At 38.3% G+C, this 24,134-nt stretch overlaps 1 protein-coding gene across 3 annotated transcripts; it reads left to right on the forward strand.

Moving 5' to 3' along the window:
• Nucleotides 1-24,005, forward strand: MDM1 (Mdm1 nuclear protein). 3 transcript variants are annotated; one of them, XM_084506433.1, is made up of 15 exons: nt 1-94; nt 502-607; nt 3,007-3,365; nt 3,799-3,933; nt 5,959-6,114; nt 8,147-8,280; nt 10,242-10,341; nt 14,515-14,553; nt 14,932-15,107; nt 16,386-16,661; nt 18,349-18,494; nt 18,624-18,754; nt 19,161-19,419; nt 20,429-20,497; nt 22,725-24,005. In XM_084506433.1, exons 1-15 carry the CDS (start codon nt 77-79, stop codon nt 22,832-22,834), a joined length of 2,214 nt encoding a protein of 737 aa, XP_084362559.1. In that variant the 5' UTR covers nt 1-76; the 3' UTR covers nt 22,835-24,005. The 3 variants fall into 3 exon arrangements, with proteins under 3 accessions (XP_084362559.1, XP_084362560.1, XP_084362561.1); XM_084506434.1 differs by having other exon boundaries at nt 5,959-6,102; XM_084506435.1 differs by lacking the exon at nt 14,515-14,553.
• The last annotated feature ends 129 nt before the right edge of the window (nt 24,006-24,134 follow it).

A 24,134-nucleotide genomic window follows, 5' to 3' on the forward strand; every position in this document is an offset into this window, starting at 1 on the left:
CCCGTGAAGGGGGCCGGCGGCTCTGCCGGGGCAGCGGCGGCGGTGGAGGCCGGGGGCCGGCACCCAGCGCTCCGCCATGCCCGTGCGCTTCAGGGTGAGGCGGAGAGGGAGTCCCGGGGGCGGCCGGGGGCGGCCGGGGGCGGCGGTGGGGGCCCGGCCCGGGAGAGGGGGGGCCTTGTGCTGAGGGGAAGCGGCCCCAAACGGCAGAAGGAGCGCCGTGGTGGGCGTGGAAGAGGTTGTTTAAAGCGTGATTTTGTATGCTTTTTGTGTGCGTGACGCTATTCCACGCTTATTTATTTATTTATTTTTTCTTCCTCATGCAGTTCGGAGGGTAGTTTTTTGTCTCTGTGGGGTTTGGCTTGGGACGTGGAGAGCAGCCTCCTGCTTTAAGTGCTTCGTGCAGGCGTCTTGTGAGGTGTTTCCTCGCAGATCGCGTCCCCACAGGTGCTAGAAGCACGGCAGGCAGCACTCCCTTGACAGACACCTCTCTGTTTGCTGCAGGGCTTGAGCGAATATAAGAGAAACTTCAGGTGGAAAACCCCAGAGTTGTGTAGCCCAGACCAAGAGCAGAAATCCCAGTGGGCAGGACTTCGGTCGGATCAGCTAGGTAAGCATCCCCAAAACTGCCCCTCGATTGCAAAACCCAGCACCACCTGAGTCAGCCCTGGCCAAAATCAGCCTTACCTGCCCTGGGTCTTGAGAGGTTCGCTGTGGTGGGGTGTGTGACCACAGCAAACCAGTAATGTTGGCAGCTTGGACTCTTTACACAATTGAACATGTATTCCCAGTTACCATTTGTAGGAATGCGTGTTTGAATGCCATATTCCTTCAGGCTACGACGAAACTTTCTTTTAATGTTAGTTCTGTTTATACAAAACCTGAAAAACGTGGTTTCTGTCATGCAGCATAAGCTAAATCCCAAACATGAAGCACAGGTGCAGTGTTAACCCATACAGAGCGTGTCGAAGGATGCATTGGTTTACCTGTGGTGTATAGAAACACTAAGTAAAACTTTGTATTAAGAAAAGACTAATTTGATCAAAGTCTAATACAAAGTAAAATTGTTAAGAAGAGTTATCAGGGCAGTTGGGTGGGACAAACAAAAAAGACGGACATTAAATGCGATTTAGTGTTATAGATGTTATCATGACAGGGAAATGTGGGATTGGAAAGCAGGAGAGAAAGGAAATAGCATCTGGATTGGAAGACCCATAGGGAGTTGAGGAATAGGAGCAAGCTGTAGAGTGATGACAACTGTCAGTGCTTTGAAAAGGAGCATTAAAACAATATGAATTATGGTAGTGGCACAAAGCAGATTAACAAAGTTGTGCAATTCAGTGCAATTGCACTGCACAGTCTGTGTAATTGGAGTCCAATACATTCATTAGACAATACAATAAGTGATCTCTGTTATGGCCTAGTAATTAAGAACCAACTGTTGGGAGCATGGTTTGTTATCATCTGAGATTCTAGACATTTCAGTAAATAATTTAATCTTGTCACAGATTTTACTTGAATATTACCGCTTTCTTCGTTACTTCAAGATACGTCTTTCTTTAACCTTGCTTTCCTTGCACATGCCTGGAGGTGCGAGTACCTGTATTTAAGAGAGTAACTTCCCCAAATTCTGAAACATGGGCATATCCACACATATTAAACTCTTTTGAAAATTGTGAGCTATGCATTGCCTCCTCTCACGTGTAGGATGGTGAAACTTCATACAACAAATATTGTAAGACTCGCAATAAAGTCATGAGTTAGCAGTACAGCAATTTCTCCTTTTCACATTGTAGCTGTGATTTTGTGTGTGCTTGGTGTAGTTTTCCTACATTTTTGTATTCATTTGCACTCACACATATTTTGTGGCCATTTAACAGCGTGCATCTTTGAATGTCACTCTTGACACCTTGTAGGACTTTGTCATCTGTGCAGTTTGCTGTTGTTAATGCACTTACTGTTCTTCCTGTTGAAATGCACAATTGACAGTTTTAAGAATGACTTGGAATACTGGCAGAAAAAGTTAAGAGGTGCTCTGAGTTCTTTCCTGTTACTTTTCCAGTGTCTCTCCACTGGAATTATTTCCTAATACCTGTATATACAGTTGGGCATACAGACATTCTGTATAGATCTTTCACTGAAGTTTATATCTATATATTTTTTTTTTCCATGAGACAGGAGTTTCTTTCTCCTAGAAATTGTTTCTTTCAGCCAGTTATAGGCCTTCAATTATTTTTCCATCACATATGCACACTTAATGTTTGGATTGTGGTTTTCCAATTTAACTGCGTTCAGCCTTGTCTTAAAATGGTAGGGTAATTCTATTTGCATCTGCATGTGTAAGTGTCAGCAATTTTTAAAAATAACTTTATACCTTGTTTTGTTAGGAGGTCTCTTTAGAATTTTGGAATTTATTTCATGGTTGCACTATAAAGAGTTACCAGCTATCTGAGAAAATAGGCTCTTCAAGATACTTCAAAGTGGAAGTCAGTTCAGGTATCTCTTCTTTAATGGCCCACAGTTGTATTAGGGGTCTGTCATGGTCCATGCACAGTAAATGAGAACCTGTCTAGCAAGGTAAATAGCGCACGTGTAATTCGAAGTGCTCATGATATTCTTTATCACTATAGGCTGGTTATTCTTTACCTGTGTTAACAGCATTCTCTTCAGTGGCTCTGTTAATTTTGTTGTTGTTTTCCTTTTCCCAGAATCAACTTGCAAAAGATTGTTCTGTGGCCATGTTTTCTTTACAGGGTTTTATCCAACATGGTCCTGGGGCACGGTGTTGCTGTCCCTCTTGAGTAGAAAGGAAAGGCATTTGCAGACGTGAAAAAAGCCATAATTACGTGGTTGTGCCCATAACTAATAGGTTGTCATTGCTCAAAGATACTAGAATATTTTTTGTCTAACAGTCTGTTGTATAATATGCTTTCTGTTTCTTCTTGTGGTAGAGTGTTATTATGTATTCAGGATAAAGTTTTAGTTCAACCTTGTATGTCTTTTTATTAGGAATCACAAGAGAACCAAACTTCATTTCCAAGAGAAGGGTACCATACCATAATCCACAAATTTCAAAGTCCTTTGAGTGGACAGCAGATTGTGATTTAGATGACCCACTTGAAACTGAGGCTCTTAAGACTGCAGAGTTGCACACAGACTGTAATAATGATGTGAATCAGGAAAAAATTGAAACACCGGAAGGACCAAGGCTCCCCCCAAAAGTTCGGTCACATTCTGCAGATTCTAGAGTTGAAACTGCTCCTGCCCTTCCAGAAAACAATATGAAGAGATCACCAACTGTAGCTCCACCAAATAAAAACGAAGCATTGGTGTCTTCAAAAAAGGAATCAGAAAAAATGGATAATGGGGTAAGGGGTAATTATTTTTTAATTGACTGGTATAAAAATTGCTAATCTGATATTTACAGAAACTTAGCACATATACATCACCTCTGTTGTCTAGCTTTCCTTGGTTCTGTATTTTGATGTTGTTCTACGTTGTAGCTTCTCTGGTGGGAGAACAGTACTTTTGAGACCAGCCTTTGGTTCCATGTAGGTCGATACAAATTTTTCCCTTCACATGCCATCTTTATGGATCTCACTTAAACGACGATTTAGCCAGTGATTTATAGACTTCTGGGGGTTGTTTGCTATTATGAGAAAATGTACTTTGCTTTCATAGAAGTCCTATAACAAAAAGAACCAAAATTGTTTTGAAGATGTGCATTGAAAGATTTCTGACCTGCAAAACATTGTAGGGGAGGAAACAATTGGTGCTAATTTTTTGTTTGTTTGTTGTCAGCTTCACAGAGTCCTTCAGAGGAAAGCAGGCATGAATATTCCACGTTTAAATACTTTCCCCAGAAATTCTGAATATCAAAGCCAGTTTGTTTGGAAGAGTTCTCATGAAAAGTCCCCAATACTTGCAGCTGAAGAGGTAACTTTCAAAAAGTTTCAAAAAGCAAATGAATAATTTCTTTTATGTCTAAGGAAAATTTCTTAATTTTCAAGATTTTCTTTTTTTTTTCTTTTTCATAAACTGACATGCTATTACATACATTTTTTTTTTCTTCTAGTATAAAGAAGTGCAGGATAATTAGATGTGTTTCCCTGTGATTCTTCATTGTAGTCAAGTCTAATCACTTGATCTCCTCCACCCTGGTTTTATTCAGTTCTTTCTAACAGGACCATTTTCTTTAATTTGCATTAATTTTATCTGAGGAGCTCAAAGGTCCTACTCAGTACTGCCCTTTATTTTCATAATTGTTATGTTGTCTTGTATATAGCTGATCAACAGAGGAATGTTCAGGTGTTTATTGTAATAACATGTCTTGCCACTGAAATCAAGCAGGTTTCAGTATTTATTTTCAGGGTCTTTTATGTGCTACCATGTTTTCTTACTCTCAGTCTCCATCTCTGTGCACATAAAATTCTAGGCCCTAAAGTGCATCTCTGTAGTTTGTCAGCTGTGTTTTTTCTTTCATGAGAACTGCTTATATGTCAGAGTGGAATTTCCTGATGTTAAGACACTCCTGTGGGATTTTGATGCATTTTAGGAGTTTTTGGACTTCATAGTATTGGAAATGCTGCTAATCAGACCTGGAAGAATAACTGTGCTTGCGAGACTGCTTCGTGTTTTCAATATATTGTTACTGAGGTTGGAACAAAGGAGACCCACTCTGTCTTTTGGTCCTTTTACAGTATAGGCTTTTCTGCAGAATTTGGAATTTTAAACTTTGCTGTAAAAGAGAGCTTTTGTTTTGTCTTGTTTGTTCACTAGGGGCATACGCATTAATGGGATTACTACAGATGATGCTATCTTTTTTGCTATCTGCAGGTAGCAGATTTGTTCCCTAATGGCTTTCAGAGGTGATAGCAGTTAATAACTAGGGTCAATCACTATAAACCTGGTCCTGTATTTTTCTTGTTGCACTGCCAAGCAGGTAGATGTACTTTGAGATACCAGTTTCCCAGCAGTCCCTTGTGCAAGGAGAACTCACTGAAAAGTGTGACAGTAGCATAGAAACCAAAGGACCATTTCAGCAAGAGGCCAGTCCCAGAATGTCACCTTACAGAAAATTTCATATGGAATTCCATTTGATATTATTAGAAATCAGTTTGGTTTCTGAACATAACTGTTCGCAGTTTCTAAGCTTAAGCTTAAGAAGCCTCTTAAGCTTCTAAGCTTAAGAATTCCATGATAAAAATGAAAGATATTAAAAATATTTTACTTCTGATTCTTATTGATATGCTTGAGAACGTACCTGAATACTGAGCAATGACAATACCTGTCCCTTGAAGAAATGCAGTGAAAATGACCAAGTTACCCAAGTTAGGTTGTAAGTCTCACCTAAACTCACATAACAAAGCTGAGGAAAACGTATGCCGCATGTGACATATGGCCTGGTCTTCAACTCTCAACACCCCATGAGGAAATGATACCAGATCACATATTAGGTAAATTCTGTACCTTGGCTTATAATGCAGTAGCGAGTGGAAAATGGTTAGATCAAATTACCAAGCCCTAAGCACTGAGTTAGAAAATAGAGAACAGTCGTCTGTTGTTTCTTAAGCACAGGACTCCTAGAGAAGTTTTATGGCATCTGTTTTAAAAATAAATAAATCCTACATGTAAGCCTGAAGCTGAACTGCAGCATTCCCCACTGTCTTCCCAAATAATAATAATAAAAAAAAAAACAAACAACTTTGCTAGTGAACTTCAGTAAGAACAGCATTTGAACACAGGCTCATCTGTGCCTGAATTGGTCTCCTTCAAATGTATTTTTTTGAAAGTAAGTTTCTTTTCAATTTGTCCTAGATGTTAATTAGCCTGCACATACTGTATTTTTATTCATAACTGGCTCTCTGTTGGTATGTTGAATTGGTTAACTGATTTTGAAAATTTAGCCTTAAGGTAAGCAAATCACCATACTATTTTTTCATCTCTTTTCCTTACCTAAAGGTTATTTGCAATATGAGTAAATCCATACCTCCGTTCAAATCTCCTGCAATTACTTCTGAAACAGAACATGAGAGAAATTTCAAAGGTTCTCCTCCTGCTAAGAGCCCACAAGAGAGATGCTGTTCAGAAGAGAAAGAATTTCTGGTTTGTGAACAAGTAAATATTTCCCTAAATGAAAGGCACTAAGTATGCTTTAATAGTTTTGATTGTTCTTTTCAATAATGTGGGTGTGAGGTTTTCTAAAAGCTTGTTTTAGTTACATTTTATAGCTGTTATTAATGACACTGGACTGGACTCAGTACTTGTTTTGCTGTAAAAGACTGAAAATAGCACTGTATGGCTTTATTTGCTCTTAGTGGTTTCTGCAGTGCATTTGTTCAGTTTACAAAGTCATTCCACATGTTTTTTCCTGAACTGTCACCTTAATTTGATTATGAGCTTTCAAGTTCTTTTTTGAGTTCTTAGTTTGAGTTTCATTCTTTTTTTTTCTTTTCTTTTTTTTTTTTTTTTCCATGTAAACATTTTTAGTGATTGGAATAGTTTCTGAAATCTAAGTCTCCAGTTTATGCTCCCATTGCTAGCAGTGCAGTTTATTAGGGTGCAGGACAACTGGATGGGAAGGCTTGTGCTTCTACTACTGTTTAGGCCTGGAATTTTTTAGGTAAGTCAGGTAGCGTGTGAATTAAAAACAAAGAAATCACACTGTCACAGTTGGAACTGACTTTCAGACAATATTTTTTTTTAGAAAAGAGATATGGAGGAAGGGTTATCGTTGATTTACCTGTACCTTGAAAGGTAAATGCAGGACATTGTATAGCCTATGTAAGTTCTGTTGCCCAGAGCAAAATGCCTTTTACAAAAGTCATTCAGCTGTGTGAGGCCTTGCATTTCCTTGTCTTGCTGTTGGCTTGGACAGACGTTGGTGGAATTGTAGTAAATGTGGTTGTAGTTTTACCAAATGCATTTAATAACAAGGAATTACTTCAGACTAAGACTTTCTGAAAATAGGAGAGAGCAATTTAGATTGCATGACATTTTGCAAGGTGGAAAGATGAATTTCTTGGAGCAAGGTGCTGAGAAGTAGCATTGTCTAAATGTCTGGTAGCTAACGTTCCTTCAGGTAGAAGGACCACGTGTGAGTCGCTTCAATGCCCATCTCTGTTTCTTGATAAACAGAAACAGCCATTGTAAGACAACACGTTCCTTAGGACTGGCACTGAGCAAAATGCATCCTTAACGTGGAGTGCCTGTGGCTCAGTTTAAGCTGTTGGTACTTTAGAGGTTCTTAAAGACGATTGTTGACTTGGAGGCTTTATGATTTAGAACCTAGACCTGCCTGGTGTTTTAAGTCTCATTTGAGACTGACAAACATTATGGCCCTTCCTGCCTCTTCTAGCAAATGTGAAGAAAGCCTAAAAGTCACGAGGCTTTCAGGAAGTGTTTCTTTGTTTCTTATATCAGAAATTCATGTTATGTTTTCCCATGAGAACTAATAAGGAAAGGAAAAGAAGGCATGAGAAGGGAATTTTTGGTGAAAGTGTTTAAAATGCTTTTTGTCTATACCCACACACCTTCTCTGAATTTCTGTAAAGAAACATTTGGGAGTTTGTGTGTGCTATTTTTCTTGCTTTACAGTCTTGTTTTCTTGAATTTGAACAATTTCTGTAAAGGTCTCCAGCAGAAACAGAAATAATGTTTGAGATTTCCAAGAAGATGAAATAAACTGGAAAAAAAATGTTAGATGTGGAAGCTGAGCAAGTCAATCTGACCCTTTCAAAACCAAAAGGACAGCAAACTAAAAAATCACATTTTGGTTTATTATAAATTGGTTTATATTGCTTTACTATAAGGCTAACAGTATTTATTTTAATTATAAATTCCAGAAATACACATGTTGAGTCTGGTTAGAATGCACAGGTATGGTACTCTTTTGTTATTTCTTTTTTGTGTTAAATTCATTTTGTGAAGTGTACGGAATAGATCATCTAACTAAGTGAATGTTGCACTTGGAATTGTAGCTTTGGCATTTTGCTGGTTGACTTTTGCATTAACAAAATGTAATATGTTAAGTATGCAAAGCAGCTAACATTTTAAACTTAACTTTTTGCAAAAGTTTGATGTCAAAAGGAACATGAGGGTTTTCAGTTTGTTAGCTAATACGGTATTTTTAAAATTTTCTTTGCCTTAGAGGAAGAGGGAAGAACCACTTCACAAGCCAGCAGAAGATGCATCAAAACGAGGGAAATCAGAGCAGAAACATCCTAAGCAAAAAAATAAGCAGCATATCAATCAAAAACCCCTCTCTTTACGTACAAATCGTGGGTATGTATAAAATGGGAAAACCTAGCTTAGCAAGTAGCTGTACAGCTGACTCTTTAGAATGGTTTATGATGGTCTTTATCCGTATGATCCTAGAGTCACAAGAGCAACTGTGATGTCTGTATGACCCAGCACTTAGTCTGAGCTTCCTGTGGGGACATCTAAACCTGATGTTAATTTGTATCCCTTTCTCCAGGCAGTGGAAGCTTTGTAAACACACTGGTTCAGATGAACCTCCTGATGCAATAACATTATTACTAATAAATTAAAAAGGATTGAAATTAAATCGATGCAGCGCTGCTACTAAACTCTCACAGAGTGCTTTGGAAGTTGTAGTCACCTTTCAAACTGCTTTCCTATGCTTGTTCCACATGTCTTAAAGCTGTGTTGATTGTACTTGATGTCTTGTTTTTCTAGACCATACAAGACAAAAGGGAAATAAAAAAAATATTATAGGGCAGTATAGGGTAATCTGACAAACATTGAAATAAAATGACGTTGTATGTTACTGAGAGAGAGCCAAATATCTTCTCCTGCCACATGCCTACATTGTAGAAACTGAACTCATGTTTCCATTTTCCACACATCTGAGATAAGTCAGAGAAATAAAAGCCCAGAATAGAAGTAAGGTTAAAAATGGCTAAATCTATTCCATCTCTGCTGTCTTCACGCTTCGTATATCTCCAAGTGATTGCTTTCCTTCACATGGCTTTCTGTCAGTGTTAAGGTATTAGATTGAAGATGGGAGAGGAGACTTACCAAGGCCTGAATGCTTTCAGATATTGGCAGATAATGACAAAATCATCTCCCCAAATACTATGAAATAAAACTGCTTTATGAAAAAGTGAGCGGATGTAAGGTAGTTGAAGCCTTTAAATCTTTAGATTTTATAGTTCCTTGATGTCATAGATTGTAGTCATTTTTTCAGTGTAAAATTCTGTGTAAAATTCTTGATTGTCCTTAAATTGGTAGAAAACAGATTTCTGCCTCTTATGCCTTCAGTATGGTAGCACAAACAAAAGTTTCCAAAAGTCATTGTGCAAATAATTGTGAAAATGTGCAGAGCAAAAGTTGTCAGTAAGTAGACAGGACTTGCACTTTGTATGCAACCTGCATTGCATGGCCTGCTTTTGCAACAGAATGACAGACTGAGGCACAGTAGTGATGTGTTTTTGAGCTAATCCATTAGTTTTGCAAGTAAAGCTGAAAAAGATCTGAGCCTTAAAAAAGGAGCCATATGGAAAGAAGTTCTGAATATAACAGTTTGTTTTTTTTTTTCACCCTGATACTTTTTGTTTTAAAAGATGTGTTGTATTCTCTGACTTTGGGCTTCTATGATCTACTTCTGAAGGACTGAAAAAGTATATTTGTTTTAATATATTAAATATCAGGTGAAAAAAAATAGCAATGCTCTAAAGCAAAGAAAAAACAAAACAAAACCCACACAACTGTTTAGATTTAAGCTAATACAGCCACAATTCAGTGTGTAAAGGGCTTGTAGTATTGCTTATTGCCTGCTTTAGGTTGGGTTATATTAATTTTTCTGTTTACATGAGTGTGGCTGAAGGGAAAATGAATCTGTCTTTAAGAGTACCGAGTGCTTTTGAAGATCAAAGACAGTAGGCCATTGTTAGATGAATTATTACTGAACATTGTTCTGCTTGTCAGATGTTTCTGCCCCCAAGATCCCACCCCAGCCACATGCAGAGCATATTGCCTTTACAGCGGAGCTCATAGAAAGAAACATCTTGGGCGCCTTAGTGCCAGACCAGGCAATTTTACTTAAATGCACCTTCATATCTTAGTCCTGGAATTTAAGTGCAAGAATACTTTTTATTGGTAATATAAATTTAAAAATGTTCTTAAAGAGTCTCCTGGGTATCAAGCTTTATTCTTTCTGTTTTTTTTTTTTTTTTTTTTTTTTTTTTCCTCCCCCCCCCACATCCTCATTCTTGATATCTTAGGAAGATGAACACTGAATATAGGTCAAAATTTTTGTCTCCAGCCCAGTATTTCTACAAAGATGGAGCTTGGTCTCGTATTAGGAGTAAAGTTCCCAATCAGGTGAGTATTCTTTAAAAAAAAAAAATATCTGAAACCTGAGTATGCTTTGTATTATCATTTTTTACATGCAAAAAACTTTGAATTGTTATCTTCATAAAATACAGTTTTGAGATCGCAGTGCTAACAAAGGTGACTACGAAGAAGATTAAGGTCTGACAAGCCAGTATAATATGTAGTAAGAAAAAGTAAGATGCAGTGTGATTTTAAAAATAAATTAATTAATGTGACATGGAAAGTAAGGGAGGAACTTTGTTTCCCTTACAAATCAGAATTGTCCAGAACAGCGTCTTTTCAACCAGTTAATTGTAGTGTTGGATGTTCAGCCCAGTTTTAAAATGTAGAAGTTTCAAGGGAATAACAAGGAAATGCCAACACATGTACCAGCCTAAGTCAGTCTGACAGTCAGACTCGGTGTGTTAGCCTGCCAACATAAATCCATTCAAAGCAGTCAGCTGCGTTCAGTCGCATACACTGTAAGATTCAGAATTTCTCTGTCCAATGTTAGCAAACCTAAGTATTTTCTTGTAGTTTATTTAGCAACCACTATCAGTGTTATACCCCATAGGAACTCGTTTGAGAACTCTGAAAATACTCAGCAGCTTCAGGAACGTAGTATTCTGTAGCGATTGTTGAGGTTCAAGGTTCCCTGAATTACCCAAGTACATCAAAACCTTCAGCAGCGTGCTACAAAACTGCCAGAGGTAGTTCTGCAGCAGACAGATTTCATTGAAGTGGCCTAGGCTTCTCTCATGTGATGGAGGGAGCCTTCCTGAGACACTGAGTGCTGCTAAATACATGGTAGGTGCTTGGCAAATGAAAGTTGTCTCTTTGGTCAAGACCAAGCTGCTGTGGAAGGCAGAACTGGAGGGGTTGGCTCTAGGGTGTTGGGCTTTGAGCTTCAGCAAATAGTTCTATGTTTTCTTGCTGGATCTAAAATGTCATTCTATTCTTCTTCTTAGGTAAAAAGAAATTTATATTGAATATAGGTAAGAATGAGAAATACGTCTCAAAGTTGAAATTATATTGTAGTTCGTGATGACTCAAATTATTGTATCCATCATCAGATAATCTGTTCTGCAAAAACAGTCTGCTGAGGAGGTTAGGGGACTAAAAATGTGCAGTATTTTCTTTTTGATAAATACTGATGTATGCATTAATTTACACTAACTATTCCTAAGGCTGTAGAATGATCTAAGCTACTGCTTGCAGCCTGACTGCAAGTCTACAGAATGTTTCTGTGGAATATCACCTCATTTGTCTGGCATCTAAGGCTTTTGTCTGGAGACTGGATGTTGTGTCAGAAGCATTCAAAACTGCAGCAGGCGGCAGTCCAGAGCAGCGTCTGCTTCAACAGTGGCTGCCCAGCAGGCAAGTAGAGGGACAGCAGGGACGCATTGCCATGGAGTGTGTTTTGTTTGCTACACGGCCAGCTGAGAGGAGTCTCTGCAGTACAATCAAGGAGAGGAATGAGGAGACTGCAGGTGGAGGGCGGGCGTTCAGCTTTACCAGGCAGGATCCTTTTTAGGATGTGTTTGGGAGAAGCTGGAAGTAAATACCTCTGGAGGTTAATTGGAGTGCACAAGAAATTGCCACGCGGTAGATAGGTGGTTTGGATGGGTCTGACTCTTGTGTGGAGGTTTTGTTGCTGACGAGGGACTTGCAGAGGAAACCTGATAAAAAAAGTCACTTCATGAAGAATTCAACAAAGAATTATTAGGATATTTAGGGCCTTCTAAGTGAAGGAGTTGTGCCAGGTAGCTAGAAGAGCCAATTTTAAGACAATAATAACAAATGTTTTATTGACTATAAATATGCTTATATGACATGCACGGTTTTGAATATACCTATGTTAGATCTTAGTATGACTTCATACAGAAGAGGTTTTTAGAATTGGAGTTCCCTGACTTTCTCCTCTGTTAGACTTGGACTCACATGCCTGTGAGAGTATCAAACTAATTTGTCTAAGAGACAAAACTATTTAGCTTCTGCAAATGTGTTAGTGTGATTTTCTGTGTATTTTTTTTAAGTTGTTAGTGTCTTGTTAGTATTTCCTTATAAATCTTACAGGATTATGACTCTTAAAATTAAGTTTTTGTGGGCGTAGTGCAAGTTTAAAGCTTGAAATTTTTCCAGTCTTCTCTTCTGGATAGGTTGGAAGGAAACCAAGATTAATTAAATTAATTCGTAAAACCTCAGGTAGTATAAGAAAAAAAAAAACAACAGCAACCTTATCTTTTGCTAGGCTTTATTTTTTTTCTGAGTTCATTAATATTTGTGTTCTAATGAATAAGAATCCAGTATGTCTGAATTACCAGAACTGAATAAAATGTTTCATTCACAGTTGAGACCTAAGAAAGAATTTAGCCATTTGAGAAATACACTACTGCAGATTAATAAAGGGATGTAAAACTTGGAAAAAGCATCAAGCAGTTTCATTTGTAAAGCAACAAAGGTACTTTGGCCATTCACAATTTCCTTACCAGTTTCTCTACAGTCCTTTTGGTTTGTAAATGATTCCCTACCTGTTCCCCTGCTAATAATGCACTGACACAACTGCTCTGCAGAGCTGTATCTAACTGCTGCCTCTGGCTGCTCTTTGAGACTCCCCCCTGCTGAGGGTGCCTACAGAACATCTCTCTTTAGTGTAAGTGATTAGATGATGAGCTCTGACTGCTCCAGTCGGGTTTCCCCCTTAGTTGAGACCATGCGTAGACAGCTTTGGGTCTAAAATGGACCTTCTGAAATTCTGAGCCCAACAGCAAAGATTGTAAGAGAGTCCTGGTCTGACCTTTGCTGTAGTGATTACTGCTAGACTGCTACCTAAAATACGTATCATGAAGGTTTTCTTTTGAGCGGTAGAATGAAAAGACCTCTTTGAATTACACTTTTGAAAAATTAATGCGAACAATTCATAATCACAGCAGGACTCTCTGGGGCCTGTGTCCTGCTGAGATAATGCTGCCTGCTGAGTCACTGAAGGAGACGCTTGTCCTTTGTACTTCTTCACAATTCACTGGAGACATAGTATTCTTCCTCCCTCTGCAGCATCCTGTTGCTCTGGGTTTATATTCCTTCTGTTGTGGCTATCGTAATTAATTTTTCATTCTTCTTAAAGTGAATAATCCAGTAAATCACTCGCACCTCAAACTTTAAACTCTCCTCTTAAAATGACAAGCATATATTTTTAACGGGCTATTCTTTGGAAGTTTAGTGGGGCAACTTGTGGGGTATTAGCTGGTGTAGGCTAAGTGGATTTCTATCTGCTGCATCTGTGTGCTTTTAGTGGGATTTGTGGAATTTGGCCCACTTATCCCTGTTCCTTACAGGAAGAACTATGTTAAGCCTATTGTGAAATAAATAACAATAATAATAGTAACGTAAAAATGTACTAAGGGTAGTGTCAGTATTGCTTTTTTGCTCTTTGACAAAGTGCTTATTTCCTCTGAACCATTTTTTAGTGAGACAGGATAACAGGATACATACAAACATATCAAGAACTTACTTTTAATCATTTGAAAAATAAAAGTTTTGTTGTTGCTTTTTAGTCATGTGCTTTAAATTGTGTTTGTGTGAAAGACACAAGGCGGTGAGTATTGCAACACTTTTAACCATAAAAATGGCAGTGCTAAATCAGCAGCATAACATCTAAAGAGAGGGTTTGCAATGCTTATTTTTGAAACTAAAACTGACATTTTAGCAGTTTTGCGTCTCATTCTTACAGTTAGTGATAGCCTAGAAGGAATGATTTTGATATTATGACTTACACAAAATAGCACTAAGCGATCTCATGTAGTCGTCAGCTCCTTGCTGAGATAAAATCAGTGTAGCAATAGACAGGAGCAGTGCTCACAAACTATTAACTCAGTAGTACACTTGCATACAGATCTGTCGACTAGAAATACTCTGAAATTAATGTGTACTGATTGAATTTTGGAGTGTTAAGGCTTAGAAATCTAAATCAATTTCCTTAACCTTGACAAAAATTGTCAAAATACCAGTGTTGATGTGTTCGTGTTACAACTTGTTACTGAATCTCAGGGAGGCAGCATAGAGCTGTATTGACAGGTTTTCAGTCTTTAGTTACTTACTTAGACTGCAATAAAGTTAGAACAGTGATACAGCGTTGAGAGGAAATTAAGAAATGTAAAAATAATTCTGTATTCCTCTTCTTAGGCATCTCAAAACCCCCTAAATTCCATGTGGTATATGGAGGTTGGTTGCATCTAAGTTCTTGTGTTAATGCTTGGAGCATTGTGCTGTGCCTAAACCCTGATGAAAAAAAAATAGAATCCAACACTAAACTTATTTATAGCTGCTGCATAACTTTTTGTGCTCATTGAATAAGTAATTGATAATTTTGCTTTGGCTTAATGGCTGGAACATGCTTACTAAATGTAAACTTGTTATTTTTGCTTTCCTTTTTTTTTTTTTTTGCACTTACTGTAGCATGCAATATTTGTGCTGTGGGTGGCCCTGTTGTGAGTAACTTGCCTTTCTCCCTTAGCAGCCATTAGCAAATGCAAGTACTTTGTAGTAGTATATAAGGGAACTTTAAAGAGATGTGCAACTTAACGAAACTTTGATGTGCAGGTGAGAGAACTTCGAGCAAGAGCAAAGGCTTACAGACAGCGAATAGAGGGAACACACTTCTCCCGATACCATCTCAACCAGATCCTGTCTGATAATAACAGTCTTTGGGATGTGTCCTCCAGTTCCAGTTCAGAAGAAGGCATCAGCAATGACATTAGAGCACTAGATCTTGCTGGGTAAGACAGGCGTTCCTTCATGTTATTCTGCAGCTCTGAAACAGAGCAAAATGCTGAATATTGGCTTAGCATAGCTTTAAGATCTTTGATGTTTGACTATAAATTTTCTGGAACAGATGTAGGCATTTACCATTTCACAGATGTATCAGTTGATTTGTTCTCTGATTTAAAATGAGACATTGTCAAATCTTCTGAAAGAAGAGAAATGCTTCTCCGTTATAGTTATCCACAAATGTATATTTAGTGTGACAACCTTAATTTCATCAAGGATGGGAGAATTTATCACTGAGTCATACTGAAGTAATATTCCTCTTTGCATTGGAATGATGTGAAATATATTCTGCCTGCTTGGAATTCATCCATGTTCTTGTCAGGGTTAATTAGTAACCCAGTGGTTAAGTCTTAGACACTGCTTACTTCTGAGATGAAGATTTAGGATCTGGCATAGTGTGCATCCATTTTTTCCTTTCTTAGAGTGCCATCAGAATTGGCAGATATTTAATGTTTTGCTAGGAAAATTCAGAAATAGTGTTTTAGTGAAATGCACAGACATATTCAAAAGAAGAGGGAAGAAAAGTCATCTGTGTCTTTGCTGGGATCTGATGTTTGAAAACAAAATCTTGGATGCTTCTGTGTATGCTCCGCTTAGATTGCTGCTTCTGTGGTGTGGGGAGATCCATGCATTTGTATGACTGTCTCTGTTGTAAGGGTTGAGGGATGACTCAATAAAACTGTATTTATTACAGTGATGTCAAGTATGGGGTGGTAATTTGGGGGATTTATTAGCTTATTTTTTTTGTCCATGAGATACAGACCCTCTTACTGATCTTATTTCTGTGCACTGCGTTGATTTCTGTGAGCAACTGAGAGTTTAAGACTTTGAAAAGTTGTGCCAAGAAAGTAGTTTCCTAAACTGCTTGGCTTTCAAAATTGTGCCATCAGACAGTTCCTACACATGGAATTAGGTAGTTATTTTTTGAGCACTTCTGATAATCCAAATTGTTGTTTTATATTTCAAAATACAGAGCTAATTTTACAGTCCATTTCTGGAAATAGAAGTTCAAAAAGAGTTTTTACAGAACCTAGTTTGAAAATGGCTTGTTCTTAAACATCAGTTAAAGTTGCAATGGGAGTTTAATCATACATCATGTTAACTGTACCACTTAATATCTGAGCTGTACTTTTGATGAAGGACTGAAGCTAATGAGCACGCTCTATATAGGCACACGTATTTCATGCAAATCGATGGTAAGAGATGCTGCTTTCTTTGTTGCCTAGTGTTTCTGAAAAAGAGACTGCACCAAGGCCAAAAATGCTGCAGGAGCCTGACGCCAGAGAAGAGTCACACGAGAACGGCCCTGAGAAAAAAGACATGTCAAATGCTTCAACTGTTCCAGTCAAAAGGCGTTTAGTTTGGGGTGAGCAAGAAGCTACTGAGGAAAAGGAGAATCAGCAATCAACAGAAGAAGAAAAAGAAAATGAAAAAGCTGCAGTTGTGGTGCAGAATTTAGAAGAAAACAATAAGGAAAACAATGAAGATAACAAAGTTGAAGGGTAAAACTGAACATGTTTGTCATATATTTAATTTTTTCCTCTAACATCTCAGAAATTGTATGTTAACTAGTTTTTGTTCTTATAAGAATATAATTTAGTGTGTCTACTTTTGTTTTTTAATCGTACAACAAGGAGTAAGAAATTTCAAGACATTGAGCTGGTTGATAGAAGAATACTGGCTTTCTAGCTTGTCAGGCTGAAGCTGTAATATCAATAGAAGCATGACAAACTATAATGCATTTTTCCAGAAACTTTAAAAATTGTGGTATAGGCCTATCAGAACAGGCTGTTCGTTGCACAGCAGCAAAGTACAGTGACAATTAAAGCTCACAATTTGCTTCAGGTTGATAGTATAGGATTGATAAGATTCAAAGGACAGAATCCATGCTAATCTTGTTCTTAAGTGCCTGTTTTTCTGAATAAAACTCATGGGCAGAGATAGAGGACTTGGGAGAAAAAAAAATTTACTAGCATCCAGTAATCACCAGTGATTATGTTAATGAGCCCAGGTGGGAAAAAAGTGTGGGGATATTCAGAACCATGTGAATTGTACAGTGCATAGCACTGTGTTTGGCAGTTGAAAGATCCATGTTATATCTACTTACTGAAGTCTCTGGCTTTTTACTGTGCAACTTTTGCAGGCTTTTTTGGTAGAACAGTATTTTAGTTTGGTATATATTTAAAGCTGAATAACTCTGGCCCTTGTTACCATACTATCTAAGCATTTTGTATTCCCTATTGTGTTTTATCTTTGGTGTCACCCCACAAATATAAGGTAAGGAAAGGTAATGATCTCCTTTGGGGATTATATCCTGTATGCAAAACCAGGCAAGGAAAGGTTGAGATGCTAGACCCAGACAGAAATGAAACGCAGGCCTCAACATTCAAAACTGTCACCTGAAAACTTCAAGTTTCTAAGATTCTAGAGATGATGCAGCTCATTGATGTTTCTTGGATTGACATCGAAGATTCTCTGTCATCTTGCAATGTGGTTGTGTGTGCACTGAGACCTGCTCTAGGTGTGGCCATGCAGCTTAAAAACTGCATGCTATCCAAGCCTGCTTGAGAGCTAGAAACGAGGCACTCCTTGCCTAGAGGTCCTCAGAGCGTGTCTAGCATGGTAGTAGGATCAGGTTCCTCACACAGTGTGGGCATGCTGCCACCCTATTTTGCGATGCATCTGGAGGAAGAAGACAGAAGTGGTAGTGCTGATTTATATAATAACCTGGGGGCTGGAGTGGTTGCATAAATGTGGGATACTTGGTTTCGGTTCCACCACATTGACTGAAAAGAGACAAACCCACATTCCCACCTCCGAGGTGACTATTGGCAACGTCAGGTTCAAAGTTATGCTGGGCAAGGACTTTTTCCAGCCCTCAGGTTGAGTCTGTGCTACTGTGCTGCAAAGCATTCAAAGTTTATTGGGACAGAGGGAGTCTGAATTTGTAGCTTCAAACTGTTTACGTATTTTATCCAGTGACGTTACAAAAAAAAATTACAGAAACCGAGACTTAGGGGCTGGAGTTCAGGATTTGCTGTTGCAAACAGGTGTTGTAGCTACAGGCTGTTGGTATTTTATGGCCCTCACTGACTTACCTTCATTGTAGGGATGTGTTAGAAATCAAAAGTTTGAATGCAAGATGCCTGAGTCCTTAGCTAACCTGGTAATCATTTCTCATTTTTGCAGTGAGAATGCCTTACTGCCGAATTCTGCAGCTGTGTCAGATTCTTCTTCTGTATCCTCAGAGCCAGGCGGCAGACTTCCTACTCCAAAGCTGAGAGCACTTGGTAGAGCACAGAGGACTCATCATGATCTCACTACCCCTGCTGTTGGTAAAAAAGGCTTTTAAATGCAAAAATGTATTTCAAGAACTAAAGAAAAAAAAAAAGACATGTATGAATTAATTCAGTAAGCTTTTTTTTATGGTAATAATTTATTTTTCATTTTCTCCACTACAATAGGAGGTGCAGTTCTAGTGTCTCCTCCTAAACTCAGGTCTTCATCTTCACAGCCGAGAGTGCGAGGTTTAGGAACAGACCCTTCTTCAGCTAAGCAAAGTATAAGAGAAGCTACAAAAAAAAGGTCCTTCCGGGTAAGTAAGTAAGGGAACTTAGCTTTTTGCATTTCAGGAAAATGCTTTTAAAGTAATTTGAGTACTTTACTCGATAATTCTTTTTCTTGTGTGATATTTTATCCTAAAGTTATCAGCATCTGTGACTAAAAGGGATGATATCTGAATAAACATGTATTTTTTTATCAAGTAAAAGAGAGAGATTAGATGAGCTCCATTTTGGCTTTTTCTGCTACATGTATGTTTTTTAAAACAAAAACACAAGTTGCAATAAGGAGCCCTTAATTTTTTTCCTATTAAAAACATTTGTTGTATACATGAGGGTCTGTACTTGAAGGCTGGTGTGCGTATACTTAAAACAGTATATATGAGCTGCTTTTTTTTGTTGTTGCTTTTCTCCCTCCCCACCTTCCACCTTCTGTTTTAGCCTGATGTGGAAATGAAAGCTGTTTCACTCCTTACCTCTCCACCTGCTGGGCTGGGAACTCTGGATCCTCTGCCACTTAGGCAGGATCGGTGGCCTCCTAACGCTGTTTCTGATAAGCGAGTTTCTCATAACTCAGCACATGAAGAGCATTCCTCTGTACCTCCTCTGCTGAAGTCAGCCAGAAGCTGCCCTGTGTCTTGTTGGAGTCCCTCTCCCCGTATTCAGGGAACTCTCAAGGATCCTGAATTCCAGCATAATGGTGGGTTTTGCTTATTAACTGGCTGTGTTAGTGTCAGGGGATGGAAATGGTTACCTTGCAGTATTCTGGCCTTAATGACCATAAAGAATGTGGTGTTTGCAAATGGAAGCTTTTCTACCATGGCTTGCTGAGAGGGTGTGCACAGCTGTCCACCCTGGTTTCAGATTCCACCAACATCATTGTGTTCTAGTGGTCCGTTGTCTAATTTTTCTATGTTAATTTCAATAAGTACTTACTCATTATGAGAATAATTTGGTTTAGCATGAACAGTTGTTACGTTTAATCTTGAGGCCACAACTGGTATGTATATGTGGAGTGATGTGTAACTGGACCTCTAAAACATGGTATTATTTTGCAGAAGTTGTGGATTTCTGAGAAATAAGCTCCTTAAATAGTTCTGCAGAACATGGAAACAAAAAAATAATTAAAAAAAACATAAAGATTTAGTGGATATTGAGAAAAGACACTGAAGTTGTTTTTTGGTTTTGTTTTTTGTTTTAATTCCCTGTGAAATTTTTTTTTTTGAGGAGGAATTTGTGCTAGAGCATTTCAAGAGATTTTTGGCAACTGTTAAGGGCGCTGAGGGCATAAATCTGATAATGAAGAATCCCTCACTGCTTAGTCAAAATAAAGTTTATGTACTTGCATTGCCATTCCAGAAAGGCTTTCAATAGCTGCCCAAAATGATCCCACAATTTTTGGTTCTTGTGTTATAATTGTTAGGTAATAATAAGGTAATAATTTCGTTTCAGAAAGGAGCAAGTACTGCACAGGTTAAGAGGATTAGTGAAATCCAGAGAATCTCATTGGAAAGAAGTTAGAATTGGTGCTGTGTTCTAGCTCAGCATCAGCTTAGGGTAAAGGAGTCTCATGGAGTTCTTGGCATGTTTAGTTTGAAAGACTGGTGTTGATGGAAATAATGCAACATTTTAAAATGTTGTACAATTAAATATTATGCTTTGTCTCTTTTGAAATGATTCCAAAATGTGCTTTGACTTTTTTCTCTTAGGAAACATTGGGAATCCAAAACTGAGATCTTTCCAGTTACCCCTTCAGGAAAGAAACTATAACGATGAAGGTATTTCTCATCACAAAATATTCCTGTATATCATATGTGTGTTACCTAGATTAATTTTTTACTTTTGCAGTCAAAACTAATACTGGTTTATGCGTTTGCATGAATAACTACCCCACTATTTGTTTTATCAAAAGAAACTAAAAATGTTCACCCCGGTAATGTGAAGTAGGAATATGAAGGAATATTCCAGAATAAATAAACCATTAAATGCAGCTGAAAATTAACCAGCCCATTGTGGTTCAGTATGTTTAATATAGCTTACTCAACTCCATACCTAAAATCATTTCCTCCCCACAAATTTTTTTAAGCCTTTGTGTTGGTAGCAACAGAAGCAAACTGCAAAATGATCACAGCTCAGGTTGCAGCTTCAGTAATTATGGATGCAACTTAGAAGGTACCACGTATCTTCAGATAAAGATTTTGCTTGAGTGTTCACCACCAGATACGTAGCATAAAATGTTTCCTCTGACTTCAATTTTCAACCTGCTCCTCTGCTACGTGTGCTAGGGAGCAGAGGCATCCTGTTATTCTGATTTCTGTTTTGGCTTTTTCTTCCATTTACTGTAAATTTACTTGGGGGGAGCAGCCAGTGCGTGCATGGGCCACCAGTGTGTCTTCTTGGCCCTTTTGTGGGCAGCCACAAAAAAAACTCTTCTGGTCGTGTGAGTCAACCAAAGGCACTGTAGCCTCATTAGGTTTGGGCTGATACACATCATTTCTTAGCTTGACGTATAGGGTTGACCTTGGTGTGGTGCTGTGCAACTTGCAATCCCTTGTGTTTGGTTCAGATTAGAGTATGGGCAGCGTGAGGTTGTATCTGACAGCGGTTTATTTATAGATATACCCCAGAATAACCAAAGCCCTTTCTGGTACCCCTTATGCTTGTTGGCTCCTTGGTTTTAACCAAGGTTCAGTCTGATTCTCTATTTCACTCATTGCAGTTGGCTGGAAAATGTGTGGGCTGTGCAGATGGCTCAGCCAAGCATCTGTGTATCTACGTAAACCATGCAAAATCCTATAGTACTCTGCAGCTTCCCACAAGCTTGCAGCTCTCAGATGAAGTGCAGTAATTGCTGTTTCTTTTTCTTTCTTTTTACTATGAGCTGAGTGATGGTGTATGAGCTTTCAGAAACAGGTGCAACGTGCCAGCTCACAGATATTTCGTTAGCCCATAGTTGTTCATGTGCATACAAAACTGGGAGTTACTCCAAGGACACGTCTGATTACACAAGTGTAGTTAGCAGCTTTCTCATACGTGGGAATACAGTTGTTATGCACAGTGTGTGAGTCTGGTGTGAGCTGTTTGGATCACTGCATTTCAGGGATGTAGAAATGCTGCTGAACAGATGGTTGAAACACTGACAAAGTACAGGTCAGGTAGAATGTAGATGCAGAATCTTCGTTGTTTTGGTGGTAGGGGGCCTGGAAAGCAGTGACATATATACATATTTTTAATCCATTGCAGAAGAATGGGTGTAATTTTTCATAGAAAGCATCTTGACAGGGCTGTAGCAACATGTTAATAATGATGTTGCAGAAGTAAAACGTTGTGCTTCACTAGAGAAGCAGCATCCAGGCTGTTTAATTTTCAAAGTTCTGTTGGGTGTGAAGTGGATCCTATATTCAGAAAGAAGACCTTTCAGAAGTACATTTATAAAGTGTGCTTGTTGCTGTTGTGTTAAACTTCCTGTTTTGTTCAGAAGATACATTTCTTTTAACAGCTTGTGGCACACTAACTGCTTTTGGCACAAAAGAGCTCTTTTGGCAGCATAGGTTGTGATATTTTAGTTGTGGCATTCAAAGGTTGTCCTGTTTGCTTGAAGTGGTTTGCTTTCATGAATGTTTTTGTCGGAGTCTAGTCTCTACACAGGAGCAATTTCTGAGGTCCCTGACAGGAGAGTAAATGTAAAGACAACTTGGAGAATTGGGCAGTACTTTCAAAATTCCCCAGGTGACAGTGGGGATCTCATTCTTGAGTTTAGGTGCTGGGCATGTAGCTCTCTTAAGCTTTACATGGTCTCATAGTAGCTTTTTAGTGAAATTCTTCTCCTGTGTGTAAGTTACCAAGTAATAGAATCAAAGTATATTGTGATACTATTTTATTATCTACCCTTATAGAGGGTATAAAAATACCTGTACTTTCCAAGTCTGCCATGAACGTGACTGTGTTTTAAATGCATATTTAATCTTTGTGTTTATTTTTTTTCCTTGTTGCTTTCCCCAACAGATGACAGGCTATCTCAGATTTCTGCTCGCTCGGCAGCATCTAGCTCACTTGCATCTCAGATACTGGAACGAGCTCAGAAGAGGAAGGAGGACTTCTGGGGCAAGACATAGGCTCTCCCACCTGTTTTATAGAAACTGTAAAAATATTTATTTTTATAGATTATAGTGTAAGTTTTTAAAAATGATGATTGTAGGTGCCATGTAGCATCCTTTCACTTGTCACTACTATGGCTCAACTTTAGGACTTGCCATCCCAATTTAAAATTTTGACATTTAAACCAGTGTTGAAAATACAGGTCCTTCATATTTGAGAATTATGTTACACAGCCATGTTTTTTTTGTTCTTTGTTTTGTTTTTAATAGCACCTCTTGAAACCCAGACAATTACTATACCCAGTAACCTGTGTATTACTTTTCAGGGTATCCTGCTGCAGTCTGGCAGTATGATGTGGGACAGTATTCAGGGGGAGCAATACCATTCACCAAACATCTCAGTTGCTTGAATTTAACCAGGTATTTTAAAGGCAACTGTGGTGTATTTGATTCTGTTACTGTATGAAGTGTGAGTGCAACACAGCACTATCGCAAAACTTGTTGCTTTTGCTACTTAATACTTTTAGCCTGTTACCAAAAAGCTCTTATTACTTCTTAGGGAAGCTAAGACGGAACATACAAGAGTTTCAGAAAAGGGCATTAAGCTTCAGGGTTTGTTGATTGCCCACAGTTTTTTGGCCAGGATGACTGTTAAAGATCAACGTGTACAGTTCTGCAGCTTGTCAGATGTAGTGAAATGTTTTGTGGGCAAGACCCATATTTAGTGTTAATGTCAACTTACCTAGAAAAAGCAACCTTAGCCACTTTAAACAATGGTCTTTCCCACCCCTCTTCAACCTCAGGTACTTAGGGGTAGTTGATATCTTAGAATAAAAGAAGAATGTTTTCTTGACTTTGACATTTTAATTACCTCTTTCTAGTTGCGTGTTTATGGGAGACTTGACTACTGTTACGGTTGTCACAGCAAAAAATATTTGTGATTTATGCTGACAGCCTGATTTCTCTTTGCAACTGATGCAAACAAATTAACATGAAATAGAAGAAGTAGATGGCTAGCAGCCAACTCTTACAGTGGTTTGTTTCTTCTCACACGGCTTCAAGTTTTAATAATATTTAATTTGGAAATTTTGTACTAGAACAGTTTGAATTTTGTACACATTTGTATGCATTCTGATTTTGTACACAATTACGTCTGTGTAATACTTAAAATAAAAAAAGGTCAAGTTGGCTTTGTTTCTATTCAAGTTATGCCAGATAAACTGGTAGAGTCTATTATGTTGACACTTCTTTGTTTAGTAGGACAGCTGTTCAGCTGGAACATCAATGGACTTTTGAAAGACAAGACCTCAGAACAAGT

Source organism: Aythya ferina, assembly GCF_964211825.1.
Source record: "Aythya ferina genome assembly, chromosome: 1".
Classification (NCBI taxonomy): domain Eukaryota; kingdom Metazoa; phylum Chordata; class Aves; order Anseriformes; family Anatidae; genus Aythya; species Aythya ferina.